Source organism: Triticum urartu, chromosome 5 (genome assembly GCF_003073215.2).
Source record: "Triticum urartu cultivar G1812 chromosome 5, Tu2.1, whole genome shotgun sequence".
Taxonomy (NCBI): domain Eukaryota; kingdom Viridiplantae; phylum Streptophyta; class Magnoliopsida; order Poales; family Poaceae; genus Triticum; species Triticum urartu.
The window spans coordinates 129327086-129343943 of record NC_053026.1 but is presented as its reverse complement, the minus strand read 5'-3'; the positions used below and the strand labels follow the sequence as shown (position 1 = coordinate 129343943).

Here is a 16858-nt window from a genome sequence, read left to right as displayed (position 1 = left end):
GGTAAGGTCACCACTAGTGATAAGTGGTGATAGCACCTTATGCCATTTGCAACCAAACAACGTGTAATTTGTGCGTCTAGTGCAACGCAGGCAACCAGACGGCGGGTCAGTATTGCATCCCTCATGTAGCTAGCCTAAATGCACGAAACCAAACTATGTGCAAATGATGGGTTTTGGCTTGTTTTACCCCAGTCGGGCCCATCTGTGACACAAATGCAGAGGCAAAAAAAACAGTGTGGGTAACCAAACACGTCATACGAGAGATTTCTATAACCGAGCTCCAAACTGCATTTTTAACGTTCAGAAGTTAAAAGGGCAATTATGGTTGGCCATGCATATAACTAGCATACACCAAAGCCGGAGACACTACTATAACGTAAGGAGAAAGGAAAACACTTTTTTTAATCAGATGGTTTCTCTCTCTCGTAAGCCACTTCCGACAGGTGTCACGTGCCCCCATAGGGCCCACACACCTCTTTCTCCTTCCTCCTTATCCCCTTCCCTGAGCGGCCAATGCACTTCTTTTTTTCTGCACTGATAGAATCTCGTCGGCGCGCGCTCTCATTTTCTCCTTTTCTCATGCACCCTCTTTCCCCTACTCCTCCCCTTCCTCCCTTCCCGCTCCACCGCCGATGTTGCGAGCTCTGTTGCCCAGCACCGATGCTCCATCATGGTCAGTGTTGCCCAACATCATCGACACCGTCGACCGTTGTTGCGGTCCGTGTTGCCGAGCATCGCCAGCCGTTGTTGCGGTTGGTGTTGCCGAACACGTCGGTGCAGTGCCACAAGTGCTACGGAGCAAGAGAGGTGCAACTAGTGGATCTCATAGTCGGCAGGGGATGCTTCCACGCAACGCACGTGGTGCCACGTCCTCGCAGATCTCAGTTGGTGGCGGAGTTGCATTGCAACACATGGTGTTGTGACCCATAGATCTCGTCGGCGGTGGAAATTTGCAATGCGAAGGGCATGGTGCAGCGTGCCGGACGGCGAACCTGCAGTGCAACACGCCCATGCGGCTACTTGTTGCATTGACCGATCCATCAGTTTGCGAGGGACAAATCTAGCGGCTCAAGACCCAATTGATTTCTCCACGAAATCAGTCAGTTGATTCCTAACAAAGTGGTCAAGCACAGCAGATGGAATGATATCGATAATTATGTTTTGTGGAATCACTGAACCAAGCATATGACATAGCAAAGTGGTCAAGCACAGCAGATGGAATGATATCGATAATTATGTTTTGTGGAATCACTGAACCAAGCACATGACAGACGTATACGACAATTTTTTACTGATAAAAAAGTAGTCAGTACCCAGCTTATTCTAGTAACTAGGCTTTTAAAAAGAAAATTGGTTCGGCTTTTAGAATATGTTGGATAAGGGGGAGCTTATTTCAAAAGGCAACAAAGAATTGACCCTTAATGTGAGATAAAATTGAAAGACTCGGGTTAATTCTACTGAAATCACACCGTGCCGACATATTTAAGTGTGGGAACAATTTCTGACTGATAAACAAGTACTACTACTCTGTTATCATAGCGTGCCGACATTTAAGTGTGTATATGTATCTTGCATAATAATTCAGCCACGTACAGGGCAATTTGAACCAATTCCGAGGAACAAGGAAACCAAACGCCTGCTCGGTAAAAAGGGCAAACCAGCTACCCAAAATTCCAGATCAACTTTATAACGAAATCATACAGGAAAAAAATCACTAGGCACGGCTCCAACTCCCATGGTTGCACCAGCAGTTCCCAATAAACAAACACAACATAACGTATGACAGTGGCCATGGCATCAAACAGGTGACAAGCCATGAATCCATGTAACGTTGGCCTTCCCGAAGTAAAATGAAGCACATTGGACCCCAAAAATCACAACACCGAACCCGCTCCGCTGCTACACACAACCCACCATCAACCGAGCAAAAAGGACGCTAATATACACCTACTGGTTGAAGGTCCGCTGGCATGTAGCAGCTGCGAATAGTCGTCGAATCAACACATGCACAAGGTGGAAGGAAGATGGATGCAGTAAGCAAACAGCAATACAATAACAAATAATGGCGGGTGGGGCTTTCACTTGATCACTTCATTGTTTCCCCTGACGGCATGACCGGCCGCTCCAGCTTGGACGTTCCTCCTTGAGCACCTCAAGCAGTCAAAGGAGGTGATGATGCACGGTGGGCGGACTTCTCGAGTACCTTACACGGGCGAAGATGGTCCTCATAGTAATGTTTAGAAGAGCTCTTCAGAGTTAAATTTGTTCCAGGCCTCCTGTTTAATGCATGTATAGAGGAGGGTTAATAAAAATGTTGGGGGACGACAGGTTATTTCTGCTCTGGTGTATCGCAAAGAATAATAAAAATTATACTTATTCAATCTTTATGATTTATTCAATCTTGGAATGTAGAGAGGAGGGTTAATAGAAATTTCTCATAGTAAAAATCACAATGATTGAATAAGTATTCTACACAATATTTAGAAACTATATATAGGATTCAGCAACGTGCAGGGTATCGTCTAGTATATGCAGCTTTAATGTACACATCCTGAGCTAAAGAAAGCATCATATACTGGTGTGAAACAGACAAGTTAACACACCTTAAGAAGATCAAAAACCTTCTCGGCGATATATTTCTGCTGTAGATTTGCACCCTTTTGTTGCACCTTATCAGGATGGATGCACAAAGTTGCCTTTCTGTACACCTTTTTAACCGCAGCAGCAGTGATCAGATCTGTTAGGGATACAGGCTGCCATCCACATTCTGGCCAAAGTACCTGTTTAGAAATAATACATGGATTACCACCAGGGAAAACACAGAACTTTTCTGGCTTATCCTAAAGAGTTATTGTTTGAAAGAAGCTCGAACACAGCTATAACAACAGGAGAGAACATAACCACAAACATGTTTCTGGTGGAAGAGATCATCTATATGGCTGTATTTCAACTACAGCTCACAGCAAAGGATTTTAAATGTTTTATATGTGGCCTGAAAGATATTATACTTTGTTGCTGTTTTAACACATATTATTGGGAAAAAATATAGTTTAACCAGCGAATATGAAATGCAGATCACATTGTTGCTACAAAGATGGTATTGCAGCACATTACCAAAATGATTATAAGATATGTACTGCAATTGGTATTAGGCTTTCCGGCTAACTGATTGGTGCATGCAACTCAACGGTATCAGAGCCTACGTTTTCTTTGTTCTCTTCCCACCCACCAGAACCCCAGCTGCCTATTATAGACTCCCTCCGTAAAGAAATATAAGAGCGTTTAGATCACTAAAGTAGTGATCTAAACACTCTTATATTCCACCCCTCCTTACCCACTCCTTCCCGTGGACCACCCTCTTCTTGGCTACCAGATATGTGCCTCCACTGCTTCCCTCTGTCAATATCTAGGTGCAGAATGCTTCTGCCATATCAAACACTGGCGCCAGTCAGTGACTTGAACCGATGCCTCTGCATCATTGGGCGCTTGTGTCTTCCTCAGTGTACATCCTCTCCGCCCATGTACCGGCACACAATGACCCAACTATTCTAGCCCCCAAGATGGGGGCACGGTCATGCCCTCATCTGCACACCTCTGGGCTCTGACCTCTGCCATCCCATCTCAGGCCACCGCCTCACTGGTCATCTTAGACGCATTCGTGAAATAAGCCCAGTCGACCACAGTTCCTCTATTAATCATGCTCCTTTGTCCAGCTTTTGGCACACAAGTTTTATCCCTTTCAGATTCATGATGATATCTCACCACGAGTGTTGGCTGCACAGGAGATGGAAAGTGGAACAGAGACTCGTTCACTGGTGATTCTGATTCCAAACTACTGAACAAATCTATGCTCTGCTTATTGGAAAACCATCTCACAGATGCTATGCTCCTAACAGGGGACAATGACAAGTTTGCTCTTTGTATGTTTATCACATGTTTATCATTAAGCTTCTTAGAATACCTTTGCCCTTGTACAATCTTCCATGCTATTTCTCAGTATGCATATTTGCCTGTGGAAGCGTGCAAGATTGTCATGGGAATATACTCTAAGAAGCTTAATGATAAAGAAGTGGCCGATATACCTAGAGCACTATTGATGTCCGCAGCAGAGAAGTCCCTAATATGAGATGGTTCCCAGCAACAAGTATGCAGAGGATAGGTTTGCTCAGGAGTTTGGAATCAGGGTCAGCAGTGCACTACTCTCTGTTCCAGCCCATATGCAGCCTCCGCCCATGATGGGATATGAATCCAGAAGGGAGAAAACTTGTGCACCAAGGTGTTGGAAAGTGGAACAAGATTGGCATGAAAATTATTAATGGAGGAAAAATAGTCAACTAGGCTTGTCTGAGTTTTTTACAGAATGAGGAAAGAAGAACCAACCAAGCAATGGTTTGTGGCGGATACCATTGGTGGCCAAATGATGGGATGAGTGGAGTTGGGAATATAGTACATTTAAGCATCAGCAAATAATCAAAACTATACAATGCCATGACTGGTCATCACTTGGTCAATTCAGCGAAAAAATAGTTTAGTGAAACATGCAGTTAAGACTTTGGATTGCAGGAATCTGAATGCTCAAACAAATACCCGAGGAACAAAATTTAGACAAGAGAAACTATCTGTTGACCATAACGTATTACAAAATTACAGGATAAATAACCACATTACGAAATTGAACGACAAAATAATATATTCGAGTAGACTAAAAACACGCATGTAGCTTCTGTTTAAAAGAAGGATAGAACAAAGAGAATGCACAGAGAGTTGACAGAAATAACTAAGAATTGCCTCAAATTTTAGCAGTTCCAAGGACTCACATATTGCATAGTTGATAGCAGTGCCCGCAAATTGCCTTCTTTTCCAGCAGCCCATCGCTTAATCTCGAAGTCTAGACTTTCCGAAATTCTCTGGAATTAACAGACATCACAATTAGAAGTAAGGAACTAGCCATTAGCAGCCAACAACAAGCATCTAATGGGACAATAACACACTTCACTGACAGGCAACCAGGGAACTGCATAGTGTATAAAAATATATGGAGACTGTATTACGTGATGTTTACTAGAGGCCAAAAGAAGAAAAATCAGCTCATGTATCATGAAAGAGTACTTACATCTCTTTCTGCCTGCTCTCTTTGAACATTCATGTCCCGTTCATTCTTCTCAGCCAGGGCTTTTGCCTGCATACGTAGTAAAGTTAAAAATCAGCTACGATTCAAACATTTAGGCATGCATCACAATTCCACTATCATACAGAAAATGTACAATCAACTATTAACAGCAACAATTTTTAGCAGAGAACAATCCTTATCGGAATCTTCTATATCTAAATAGCTAGCCCCCACTAACATATTTCTCTCAACATGCAAGCATGACACCTCATCATTCAACATGCATAAAAAAGGCCCACCTCAACATGCAACTATGCATATTAAAAATCCACTTCACCATGCACCCATGCGTGCATGTAAAATTCCATTCTATTATGCTATTTACATCAAATTCTTATATACTTTCAAAAACTATTATTTCAAATATTGATGTTTCGTGTAACCAAAAACCTCATTGAAATATTGCAAAATATTCCCGCAACAACGTGCGGGGCATCATCTAGTTATATCAACATACCGCTCGTTCACGGGTCCGTTGATGCCGCTCCAACCTAGCACGTCTTCTCTCTTCACTCTCTCCTTCAACCGCTTGAAACTCATCAGATGGCGTGGGAGCTAAAAGAACATAAACCAATCAAATGAAGATTTATAACTGGCAAACTCAAAATAGTACTCCTGTTACGGATAATTAGTACCTCCTCCAAATATCGCGGATAGGTCATCCGTAAAATTTGTTGTAGATGATGCCTTCCGCATAGATGATGCTGAAGCAGAGGTGGCTGCCGCTCTACTTTGACTTTGAGCATTAAACGTAGGATCCTGAAATTTCCACAATTAGAAAAACACTAGCAAAATATTACCATAAAAACAACTATTGCACAAAGATTGTTGTAATCACCACTGTTGGAGCCCTTTGCTTAGGTGCACTGTTTGCTCGGGCACCCATACCAAAAAAGGACTCAAGGTCATCTGGTTTACTCTGTTTTTCTCTTGCCGCTGCTGCCGCTGCAGAAGCAGCGTGCCTCTCTCGAGCCTCAGCAGCTTGCCTTTCCCGAACCTCAGCTGCGGCCTTTTCCACTGCTGCTCGGTCAGCTCTTCTCTTTGCATCTTGTTGAACTCTCTCAACAGCAGCTCTTTCTGCTGTAGCCCTCTCCCTGGTTTGAGCAGCAGCCTTCTCCTTAGCTTCAGCAGCAGCCCTATCAGCTCGGTCTCTAGCATCCACTGCAGCTCTCTCACGAGCTTCCTGCTGAGCTCTTTGCACAGCAGCCCTCTCATTACGTAGGCGTGCTTCCCTCTCTGCTTTTGCACGTGCTTCGATAGCTGCTCTTTCCCGTGCCTCCTTCGTCGCCCTCTCCACAGCTTGCCTACCCCTCCCTCTTTCTCTCTGTTGCTCAAGCTCCCTCGCTTCTTCAAGTCTTCTTTGTTCTCTCTCCTTTTCCTCCCTTTGCCTCATCTCTTTCTCCCTGTCTAGTTTCTCCTGCCTCTCTCTCTCTTCCTGATCCTGTGCATACGACCTTGCTTCATCATCCTGTTCCTGCTGTTCCCTATTTCTAAGCTTTGCATCACGTTCTCTCTCTCGTACTTCCTTAGCATGCTTGAACTTAGCCTCAGCTTTGTCCATGGCTTCCTTCATAGCAGCTGCAGATGCTGCCGCCGATGAATTCCGCTCAGATTCATCCTCATAAAAAGGATTTGCACTGTCATAAGCTGATTTCTGAGGTTTGCCCATGGCAAATTCTTCTAATTCATCCATCGAAGAACTTTTGTTATGGTTGTAGTTTTGGGTGGAGTGCCGCAGATAATCATCATCCCTTCGTTTTGCTCTTGATCCATGCGGTTTTTGCTTAATTGCAAGAGATGGTGGTGGTCTTGAAGGTGGTGGGGCACTCGTTGGCTGTGTGAAGAGGGGAATCTCAGAAACTGTAAGCCATATCTCATCCTCAGACTCATCTGATCTTGGTGACCGGTCATCCATACCATTCCCATTGTATTTCTCGGAACCTGGAGCACCACTATCAACATGAACATCAGAATATCGGGCAGATTGTGACTGTGGAAAAATATTTTCGAAGTCCTCCACAGAAGGTTGTTGGGCTGAGTTTCTTTTCGGAAAATTTTGCACAGGGCTCGAGTCTCGGGCCTTGGTTGATCCATTGCTACCTTTAGAGTCATCACTCAAATTTGTGGTAAACAAAGGTTCTGATTTTGGGACCTGATTGAATGCGCTAGAATCCTCAAATAGACCACTGTCAGCAGCAGTTTTTACTTGAGATTTTGAATGCCTACCCAATTCATCCAAGGGATCCGAGAATATCCCAGAGGATTGACGGGCTGAAGTAGAAGTTGTTTCAAAAGAAACAAAAGGGTCGCTTGCCATGCTAGCTGGCTGAGATGTAGGCACCTTCTTTTCTTTAGCACCAGCAGTTTGCCTGAGATCATAAAAATGAGAACGTTACAAACTGGACCCATTTGTAAGGAAGTAAACATCTATCTAAGTAAAAAAGGTGAAAACAACGAAAATCTTTGATCAATGTAGTTTTTGCCTAAATCACAAGAGGCAACAAGTTCATAACCTCGTCAACTTTGTTGCATAACCCATTTGAAATTGCATTAATAAATTGAGTCAAATCAAATTTCCTATTTTTTCTCTGAAAGCTCAAAAATCAAAGTGAACTCGCACAAAGTACGGATAGGCCTCACAAATTCATGTACCAATGTATCAGAATTCACATTAGTTGGCATTTAATCTGAATGGCAAAACGAGGGGAAAAAGTGGTTGGCGTTTTGCCTACTTGTGGATAACTTGCATCTGTTACGAACAACATGATGCAAAGTGCAAACTGATCAGGGAGCTTTGCAATATAATTAAAAATTACTAAATCGTTCAGCTTTACATACATCAGATTATTTCTAATAATCTGTTTCATTAGGCAAACCAAACTCCAAATGATATAATTTTACCAACTTCTATTATAATTTGCTCAATCCAGTCGAAGTTGGCACACCCCTCAAATCATAAGCCGCTGCACTGTGCTCCAATATTTTCCAATATAATCTGCCCCTTACGAATTTAAAGTCATCAATGTCAACTGATTCTACTAAATTAAAAAGAAACTATCATGCATTAGAAAGCACGAAAAATACAATGTACCAAAACATGATCTCAATTTGATCAAACTTGTGTTGCATAGGCGCCTAAGACATGCAGCTAGAACATGTACAGACTGGTCTAAGATCTATCCAAATTACCTACAGCTAACCTAACATAATGCATGTAGGGATGATACAGGCCCAAGTGAATCAGGGCAGCAGAGCACTAAAACAGATCATAAATGCATTCCTGACTGAACCTGTGTAATACCAATGTAAACCTATTACATATTGGCAAGTTATAGATTCTACTCAACGCAACATTCGGTAGATATGCGCATATGACTGCATAATTTGCCCAGCTCAATGACTTACACACGATCCTCCCGTTTCCCACTAGGCGAGTACCGACAAAAGCTTTGGGTTCATCTGTCTCAAGACTACTATAACAAGATACACTCCTATGTTCCATACAGAGATAATGTGCCGTCCTTTATATCGAAATTGCAGATAAAAGCCCATACCTTTGCTTCACCGGGCTGCTCCTGCCAATCCCCGCAAACAAATCATCAAACCCCGCTGAGGCGGCTGCTGGCCCGGGCTTCCACTTATCTTCCGGCACCTCCCTCGCCTCTGACTTGGTTCCGAAACCAGCGAGCAGGTCGTCGTCTGCAGGGGCCGGCACATGGTTGCCCGCAAAGACGTCGTCGTAGCGCACCGAGGAGCTCTTCACACCAGGGACCCCGTCAAAGATATCGTCATCGTAGACTGGCTTGTCGAACACGGGCATGGACGAGTGCTTCGGCTTGGGCGGCGCGGCGGAGGCAGAGGGCTCCGCAAAGGAGTCGAAGATGGAGTCGATGGAGGTCGGCTGCGTGGGCTTGGGCGGCGGCGCGGAGGACGGGGCCCCGAAGAGGTCGTCGTAGGAGGGGGCGGATGGCACGGCGGCGGCGGCGGATCTGGTGCTGTCCCAGCCGGATCCAGAGGACGGCGCGGCGCGGGCGGCCGACATGGGCGCAGCCTTCCCCTTAGGGCGGAGGCCGAAGTCGCGGGCCAGGATGCCCTGGAAGTCGTCCATGGCGGCCGCGATGGCAGGAGGGTCGCTGGATCTGGGGCGCGAGCACCCGGCCCAGGCGCTTCGTGCCCGCTGGGGATTGGCTCCTTGGAACACTAGACGACGAGGGTGTGAACAGAGCGAAGAGGCGCGGTGGTTCTGGGGAGGGGATAAGAGGTCCCAGGCCCGAGATATCTATCGATCGGATGAATGGGGAGGCGTGGCCGGCGCCTGGGTCGCCGGAGACGCCGCCGTCGAGGTCGCCGGCGACGGGAGAGGGGAACAGGAGAGGGGGAGAGGGGGGGGAGGACTTGTCCCACGCGTCTGTCTTGGTGGGATGTCTGGCGAGAGGGCCCGGAGGGAGCGGGGCTACGTGAGCGTATATCATTGGGGGCCGTGCGGCCACCGCCATGTGGGCCAGGGATAAAAGGCGACGCGCACGCTAGGATTACACGGTGTAGAGTCAGGATGATGCACTGACAGGTGGATCGGAGCTTCGTTCTCGTCCCACATGTCAGTGACGTGTGCCGAGGTGGATGGTGTCACGCCGAGACCGCGAGCGCGTCGGTGGTCTCGTCGTCGGATTCTCGGAGCGCGCGAGCCGGAGGAAGGAAGGAAGCCGGGATTCGGTGAATGGGCCCGATCGGCGTGTAGTCGACCGAAAGACGCACAACTTGAACTTTTTTTTTCCTGGCCGGGATGCACACACGCACAACTTGAACTGCTAATCGAAATACGCATTCGACTGAATTAATAACGCGTTTGGTTGCTTGCATCTTTTTTTATATTTTTTTTATTGGACCTGGTTGAGCTTATGCAAGATAAAAATTACTACACTTTAGCCTAGATGTGACGAAACAAAAGACTCACTACTTGATTGCAGATTTGGGTAAACAAAAGTCGGGTTGTTTGGTTTCTTTTTTGATAACCTTCTCATTGAAGTGATGAGGTTATCAGCACACTAGAATAGACAAAACAAACCAGAGACATATAGATAGCATAAGAATAAGTTTAACATGGTATGAAAGTTATTAAACAAGCAATCCTAAACCAAACCAGCACGACATAGTCTTAAAACTAAACCAACGCTCGTAATCAGACAACAGAGAGCTTTCTAGATGTTCACGATGAAGGCGTCGTCGTGCTCTTGCACTTGATGACCACCTCAACGCCGTCATTGTTGAAGACGATCACCTTCAGGGTGTCAGGAGTCAGTAGCTTGAAGGTGACCATGTAGCCGATCCTGATATGTTGAACGGCGGCAAAGGGGGCCAACCCTGATTAAGGGTGACCATGTCGTTGATCACCTCGACCGTGACCCTTCATGCGCATCAGGTGTTAGTTTCAGCTTGAACTCCTGAAGGACGGGGGGAGTGCTTGGTGAAGCCTAGAGGCATAAGCAGGCACTCCAGCTTCGAGGCAAGGATTACTTTGCAAGGTGGGTTAGCCCTGCCTTCTCATGGTAGTGGCAAAATCATAGTTCCTCCGCTTACCGCTGGGGCCTCCTCCGCCACCATGTCATCGTCTAAGGGCATCACCACCTCCTTGCGCTTCTTAATGGCGGCACAATCTCCATGCCCTTCTCTCCGGCTGCCACCACCTCTCTTGTCTTTCGTGCTCTCCGCGTCGATCTGCATGAACAACACGAAGTTGAAAGGATGATCAGCAATTCATTCCTATCGTCCAAATGCCTTGCCCACCCAAATGGAGACTACTTACCCACCATCGCACTCAAACCCTTTTTGTCTCTCACTATTACTCCTCTTCCACTGTCGGATTCAGGTCTTCGTAGACCCTAGATAGATTCGACTCTGGGGTGCGTGCGGGGAACTCAACCTCCCCAGTCTGCCAACTCATCGATCTCACGGCCTAGCTCGATGAACTAAAGAAGAACGAGACAAGGCAGTTTACCCAGGTTCGGGCCACCTTGTGGTGTAATACCCCACTCCTGCTTTGTGGTGGATTAGCCTCGAGGTGGGCTGAGGACGAACTAGTACAGCGGAAGAGCAACCTCAGGAGGTGTGTTCTTGTGTTTGTGTGAGCTGGTGCGGGTGTGGATTGTGTGAATGATTCGTCCCCCTCCATGGTGGTGGCTAGGCTATACTTATAGTGGCCTTGGTCCTCTTCCCCCAAAACAAAGGCGGGAAGAGATCCCACAACGGTCAAATTCGAAGGGAGACAACAAGTACATCTTATCCTGACGAAAGGTGGTCTGTGCCTGCAAAGCTTCTGGCCGAGACGCTGTGGTGGGCTCGGCGACGACCTCCGTCCTGCCGTCCTGGCGGTCTTGGTCTTGCTGCATGGAAATGGAAATCTTTGGCTGATTCCTCGGGACTTCGCGCCTGCGCTTACCTCTTTAGCACCAAAGAGGAAACCTGTTGTACTGCGCCCGCTGGCGCCCGCCTGGCCTTGGTCGTCATGGCTTGCGTCATCCGAACCTCACAGGGTGAGGGCTCGCATGGAAATCTCCACTCCTCAGGAGCCAGCCTAAAGAGGCCACTCCTTCGGGAGGTCTTAGCGTCGTCCGCCTTGCGAGGGTCTTGTGTTGTTGGTGCTGGAGATGGGTCGTACCAGGCCGCCGATCGAGGCACGTTGTGGGCCGCGGGCAGGCAAGTCTGGGTACCTCGGTTCCCAGAACGCCGACATCCACATCTCTACTTCACCACCTTTTCATCGCCATGAACCCCATCCCCACCCCCCCTGTGAGTATTGAATGGAGGGCTTTCTGCCTCAGCTGCTCACTCGGTGACCGCACCAAGTTCGAGAAAAGCCATGGATGTGTGCTCCAACTTCACCATCATCGAGGACATGCACAAGGAGGCAGACGTTGTGGTAAAGAAGGCGACGGCGAAGGAGTTGAAGACATTGATTCCTGACCCGGTGAAAGGTGTTGTATCAGTGGACATATTTGAAGGAAATATGCCCAGAGGCAATAATAAAGTTGTTATTTATATTTTCTTATATTATGATAAATATTTATTATTCATGCTAGAATTGTATTAACCGGAAACTTGATACATGTGTGAATACATAGACAAAACAAAGTGTTCCTAGTATGCCTCGACTTGACTAGCTTGTTAATCAAAGATGGTTAAGTTTCCTAACCATAAATATGTGTTATCGTTTGATGAACAGGATGACATCATTAGGAGAATGATGTGATGGACAAGACCCATCCGTTAGCTTAGCATAATAATCGTTAAGTTTTATTGATATTGCTTTTTTTATGACTTATACATATTCCTCTGACTATGAGATTATGCAACTCCCGAATACCGCAGGAACACCTTGTGTGCTATCAAATGTCACAAAATAAATGGGTGATTATAAAGATGTTCTACAGGTGTCTCCGAAGGTGTTTGTTGGGTTGGCATAGATCAAGATTAGGATTTGTCACTCCAAGTATCGGAGAAGTATCTATGGGCCCTCTCGGTAATGCACATCACTATAAGCCTTGCAAGCAATATGACTAATGAGTTAGTTACGGGATGATGCATTACGGAACGAGTAAAGAGACTTGCTAGTAACGAGATTGAACTAGGTATGATGATACCGACGATCGAATCTCGGGTAAGTAACATACCGATGACAAAGAGAATAACGTATGTTGTTATGCGGTTTGACCGATAAAGATCTTCGTAGAATATGTAGGAGCCAATATGAGCATCCAGGTTCCGCTATTGGTTATTGACCGGGATGTGTCTCGGTCATGTCTATGTTGGGGAACGCAGTATTTCAAAAAAAAAATCCTACGATCACGCAAGATTTATCTAGGAGATGCATAGCAACGAGAGGGGAGAGTGTGTCTACGTACCCTCATAGACCAAAAGCGGAAGCGTTTAGTAACGCGGTTGATGTAGTCGAACGTCTTCGCGATCCAACCGATCAAGTACCGAACGCGCGGCACCTCCGCGATCTGCACACGTTCAGCTTGGTGACGTCCCTCGTACTCTTGATCCAGCTAAGGCCGAGGGTGAGTTCCGTTAGCACGACGGCGTGTCGACGGTGATGATGAAGTTACCGACGCAGGGCTTCGCCTAAGCACTATGACAATATAACCGAGGTGTAAAAATGTGGAGGGGGCACCGCACACGGCTAAAGATCAACTTGTGTGTCTATGGGGTGCCCCCTCCCCCATATATAAAGAGGGGAGGAGGAGGAGGGCCAGCCACAAGGGGCGTGTCGGTGTCAAAACCTGCGGATCTCGGGTAGGGGGCCCCAAACTGTGCGTCTGAGGTTGATGGTAACAGGAGACAGGGAACACAATGTTTACCCAGGTTCGGGCCCTCTCGATGGAGGTAAAACCCTACGTCCTGCTAGATTAATATTGATGAGTATGGGGGTTACAAGAGTTGATCTACCACGAGATCGTAATGGCTAAACCCTAGAAGTCTAGCCTATCTGATTATGATTATCTCGACAGACTAAACCCTCTGGTTTATATAGACACAGGAGGGAACTAGGGTTGTACAAAGTCGGTTACATAGAAAGGAAATAGTACATTCTGCCGCCTAGCTTGCCATCCACGCAAAGGAGAGTCCTATCCGGACACGGGAGAAAGTCTTCTACCTTGTATCTTCATGGCCCAATAATCCGGCCCATGTCCAACAGGCCGGACGCCCGAGGACCCCTTAGTCCAGGACTCCCTCAATAGCCCCCGAACCAGACTTCAATGACGAGGTGTCCGGTGTGCAGATTGTCTTCGGCATTGCAAGGCGGGTTCCCCCTCCAATTACTTCAAAGCCCTTGAATGTCGCGCCCATCGGCTTCCATGCCTTCCTGACTTCAGCTTCCATGTGGCGAGCGAATACGAGAGGTCGGGGTATTTTTGCACACACCACCCTGACCATACAAGAGAGGTGCCTATTTAAAGAGAATAGATCTCAGATCCATTCCACACCCTGCGAAAAAATCCTCAGAGCTCGCTAGGAGGAACCAGTCCAACATGGCTAGCGCTCCCAGCTCTTCCTCTCATCCACACAGCTCCGAAAAAGGTGATTGGGAGAGATGTTCTGTATCTCACGGTCAGCTGACGAAGCTGCAAAAATAGGGCTTTCTTCCCCCCGCGGATCTAGTCCTCATCCGAGCAGGATTGACGTCCTTCAACGGCGGGGTTTAGCTGGAGAATTTTCCCAATCCGTCCAGGGGGAACGAGTATGCTTCGTTCCCTTCTTGCTAAGAGGCGTTGGATTTCCAATCCATCCCTTCCTCCGAGGACTTCTGGAGTATTATGGCCTCCAACTGCACAGTTTCACTCCCGCCTCCATCCTGCACATCGCGGGTTACGTTGCTCTATGTGGGCTATTCCTGGGCTGTGAGGCCCATTTTGAATTATGGAGAAAACTATTCTGCCTCGTCCCTCGTAATCAAGGGGGTCAATATTCAAAGTGGGAGGAGCCGAGGTATGGCGCATCGCCGGGACCGGATACTTGTCCGGCATGCCGAAGAAGGCTTCCAAAGAGTGGCCTTCCAAATGGTTCTATATTGACGACCTCGCTCTTCCTGACCTAGTCCAAATGGGTCTCCCTGAATTTTCAAGTGCTCCATTGAAGAAACGCCACAGCTGGCGCCCTCGGAGCCTCGAGGAGGAGGATAGCGCGGAAGTCAGTCAGTTGATGGGCAAGATTAAGACGCTCGCCCAGTCCGGATTATCAATAATCGAGGTAATGGCGATCTCCATAGTGTGGGGGGTCCAACCACTCCAATACAAAGGGCTTCCCATGTGGCACTATGGGGAAGATGACGCCTCATGCTACAGTCGGAAGGGTCCGAAAACCCCCGCTGCTTTGGCCAAAATATTGGTCGAACTGTATAAAGGGGAGAAGGAGGAGTTCAGTCATCTCCAATGTCGAGATGGATTTTCGATGTATAATCCTCCTAGCTGGGTGAGCTCCAATCCCATCATTTTACTCCTCTCCCTGAATCATTTTTAATGGATAGTAACCTATCCACTCGCAACAGGAATGGCGGAAGGCTACCGAGGGGATCCATAGCCCCGCCCCCAGCCGAAGGGTCACACCCGGGACCTTGACCCCAGATTCGAAGAAGATCCAGACATATTTGTGGAGCTCGAGAATGGAGTATTCTATCAGACGAGCTACAATGGTACGGAAGTACCCATCGTCACCGATTATCCCGGCCTCCTCCCTGCTTCGCATGTAAGTAACTTAAGAGACACCTTCTTCGAAAGAGTTTCCTTATTATGCCTGTAACGCCCCAGATATACTTTCCATATTTGTATCCAACTCTTGCCGTCTCCGGCGCTAAGTTATATTTATTTCTCGGGTTCGGGTCTTTGTCTCCGTGTGTTGTTTTTCTTTTTCGTGCATCTCTTATCATGTCATCTCGTGCATTGCATTTGCATACATGTTCATCTCATGCATTCGAGCATTTTCCCCGTTGTCCGTTTTGCATTCCGGCGCTTCGTTCTCCTCCGGTGGCCATTTCTAGCTTTCTTTCGTGTGTGGGGTTCAAACATTTCCGGATTGGACCGAGACTTGCCATGCGGCCTTGGTTTACTACCGGTAGACCGCCTGTCAAGTTTCGGGTCATTTGGACTTCGTTTGATACTCCTACGGTTAACCGAGGGACCGAAAAGGCCTCGTGTGTGTTGCAGCCCAACACCCCCCAAATTTGGCCCAAAACCCACCAAACTCTGCTCCATGTCCTAGAGCGTTCGATCACGATCGCGTGGGTGAAAACCGCACCTCATTTGGACTCTCCTAGCTCCCTCTATGCCTATATATACACCCCCTCCGAAATCCACGGTTCTTCTCCCCCCTAACCCTAGATCCAACTCCTCCCGCCGCCGCCGGACAAAAAATCGCGCGCCGGACGTGTCCGCCCGGCTCCGCGGGACGAATCCGCCGCCGCCACGTGTCCCCGCGGGACCAGATCGCCGCCGCCACCGACGCGGGCCCGAGGCCCAGCGCCGGCCCCCGCGGCCCATCTAGCCACCGCGCCTTCGCCGCCTCCCCGCCGCCTTCTTCTCTAGTGACGGCCACCGCCGCCGCGCGCCATAGCCGGCCGGCCACCGTGCTCCTCGCCGACTCCGGCCGGTGGCCGCCGCCCCGCGCTCGCCGTCCCCGCCGCCGAGTCCCTCGCCGCCCGGACCACCGCCGCCTTCGCCGCCTCCTCGCGCCCCCTCGTCGCCGGCCGAAGCCCCGGCCGCGGCCCCTCTCCCCAGCGAGCCCCGCGCCTCTCCGGTGATCCTCGGCGTCCGTGCCCCGGCGAGCCCAGATCCAGATCCGTGCGTGAACAGTAAACCCTAGGGGGTTGACTTTTTCCCTCTCCCTCCAGATTTTTATGCTATGTTTGACTGCTCGTATCTCCGCATCCGTAGCTCCGTTTTGGACATATAATATATCAAAATCTTCGCCTCGACATGTACACCATTTCATTACATTGCATCATTTGCATTTGAGTTCATCTTGATGCCCAAAATGCTGTTAGAAGGAGGCTTCGTGAGTTAAATTGCAGATCCGTTAGTTCATCATGCACTTTTGTCTTTTTTGCCATGTTTAATCCGTGCATGATATGCCTGTGCCCCTTTGGGATGTATTGTTAAGCATTTTGTCTTCTTTCCAGAGGTGCCACCCATGCAT

The 16858-nt window shown here is 47.9% G+C and overlaps 1 protein-coding gene across 1 annotated transcript; it reads right to left on the bottom strand.

The window, feature by feature from the left end:
• Positions 1–1662: 1662 nt before the first annotated feature.
• Positions 1663–9607, bottom strand: LOC125508174 (auxilin-related protein 1-like). The gene is made up of 8 exons (XM_048672781.1): positions 8725–9607; positions 6009–7539; positions 5806–5929; positions 5628–5725; positions 5114–5179; positions 4818–4907; positions 2604–2780; positions 1663–2276 (listed from the first exon to the last, which is right to left on the bottom strand). Exons 1-8 carry the CDS (start codon positions 9276–9278, stop codon positions 2238–2240), a joined length of 2679 nt encoding a protein of 892 aa, XP_048528738.1. The 5' UTR covers positions 9279–9607; the 3' UTR covers positions 1663–2237.
• Positions 9608–16858: the final 7251 nt, after the last annotated feature.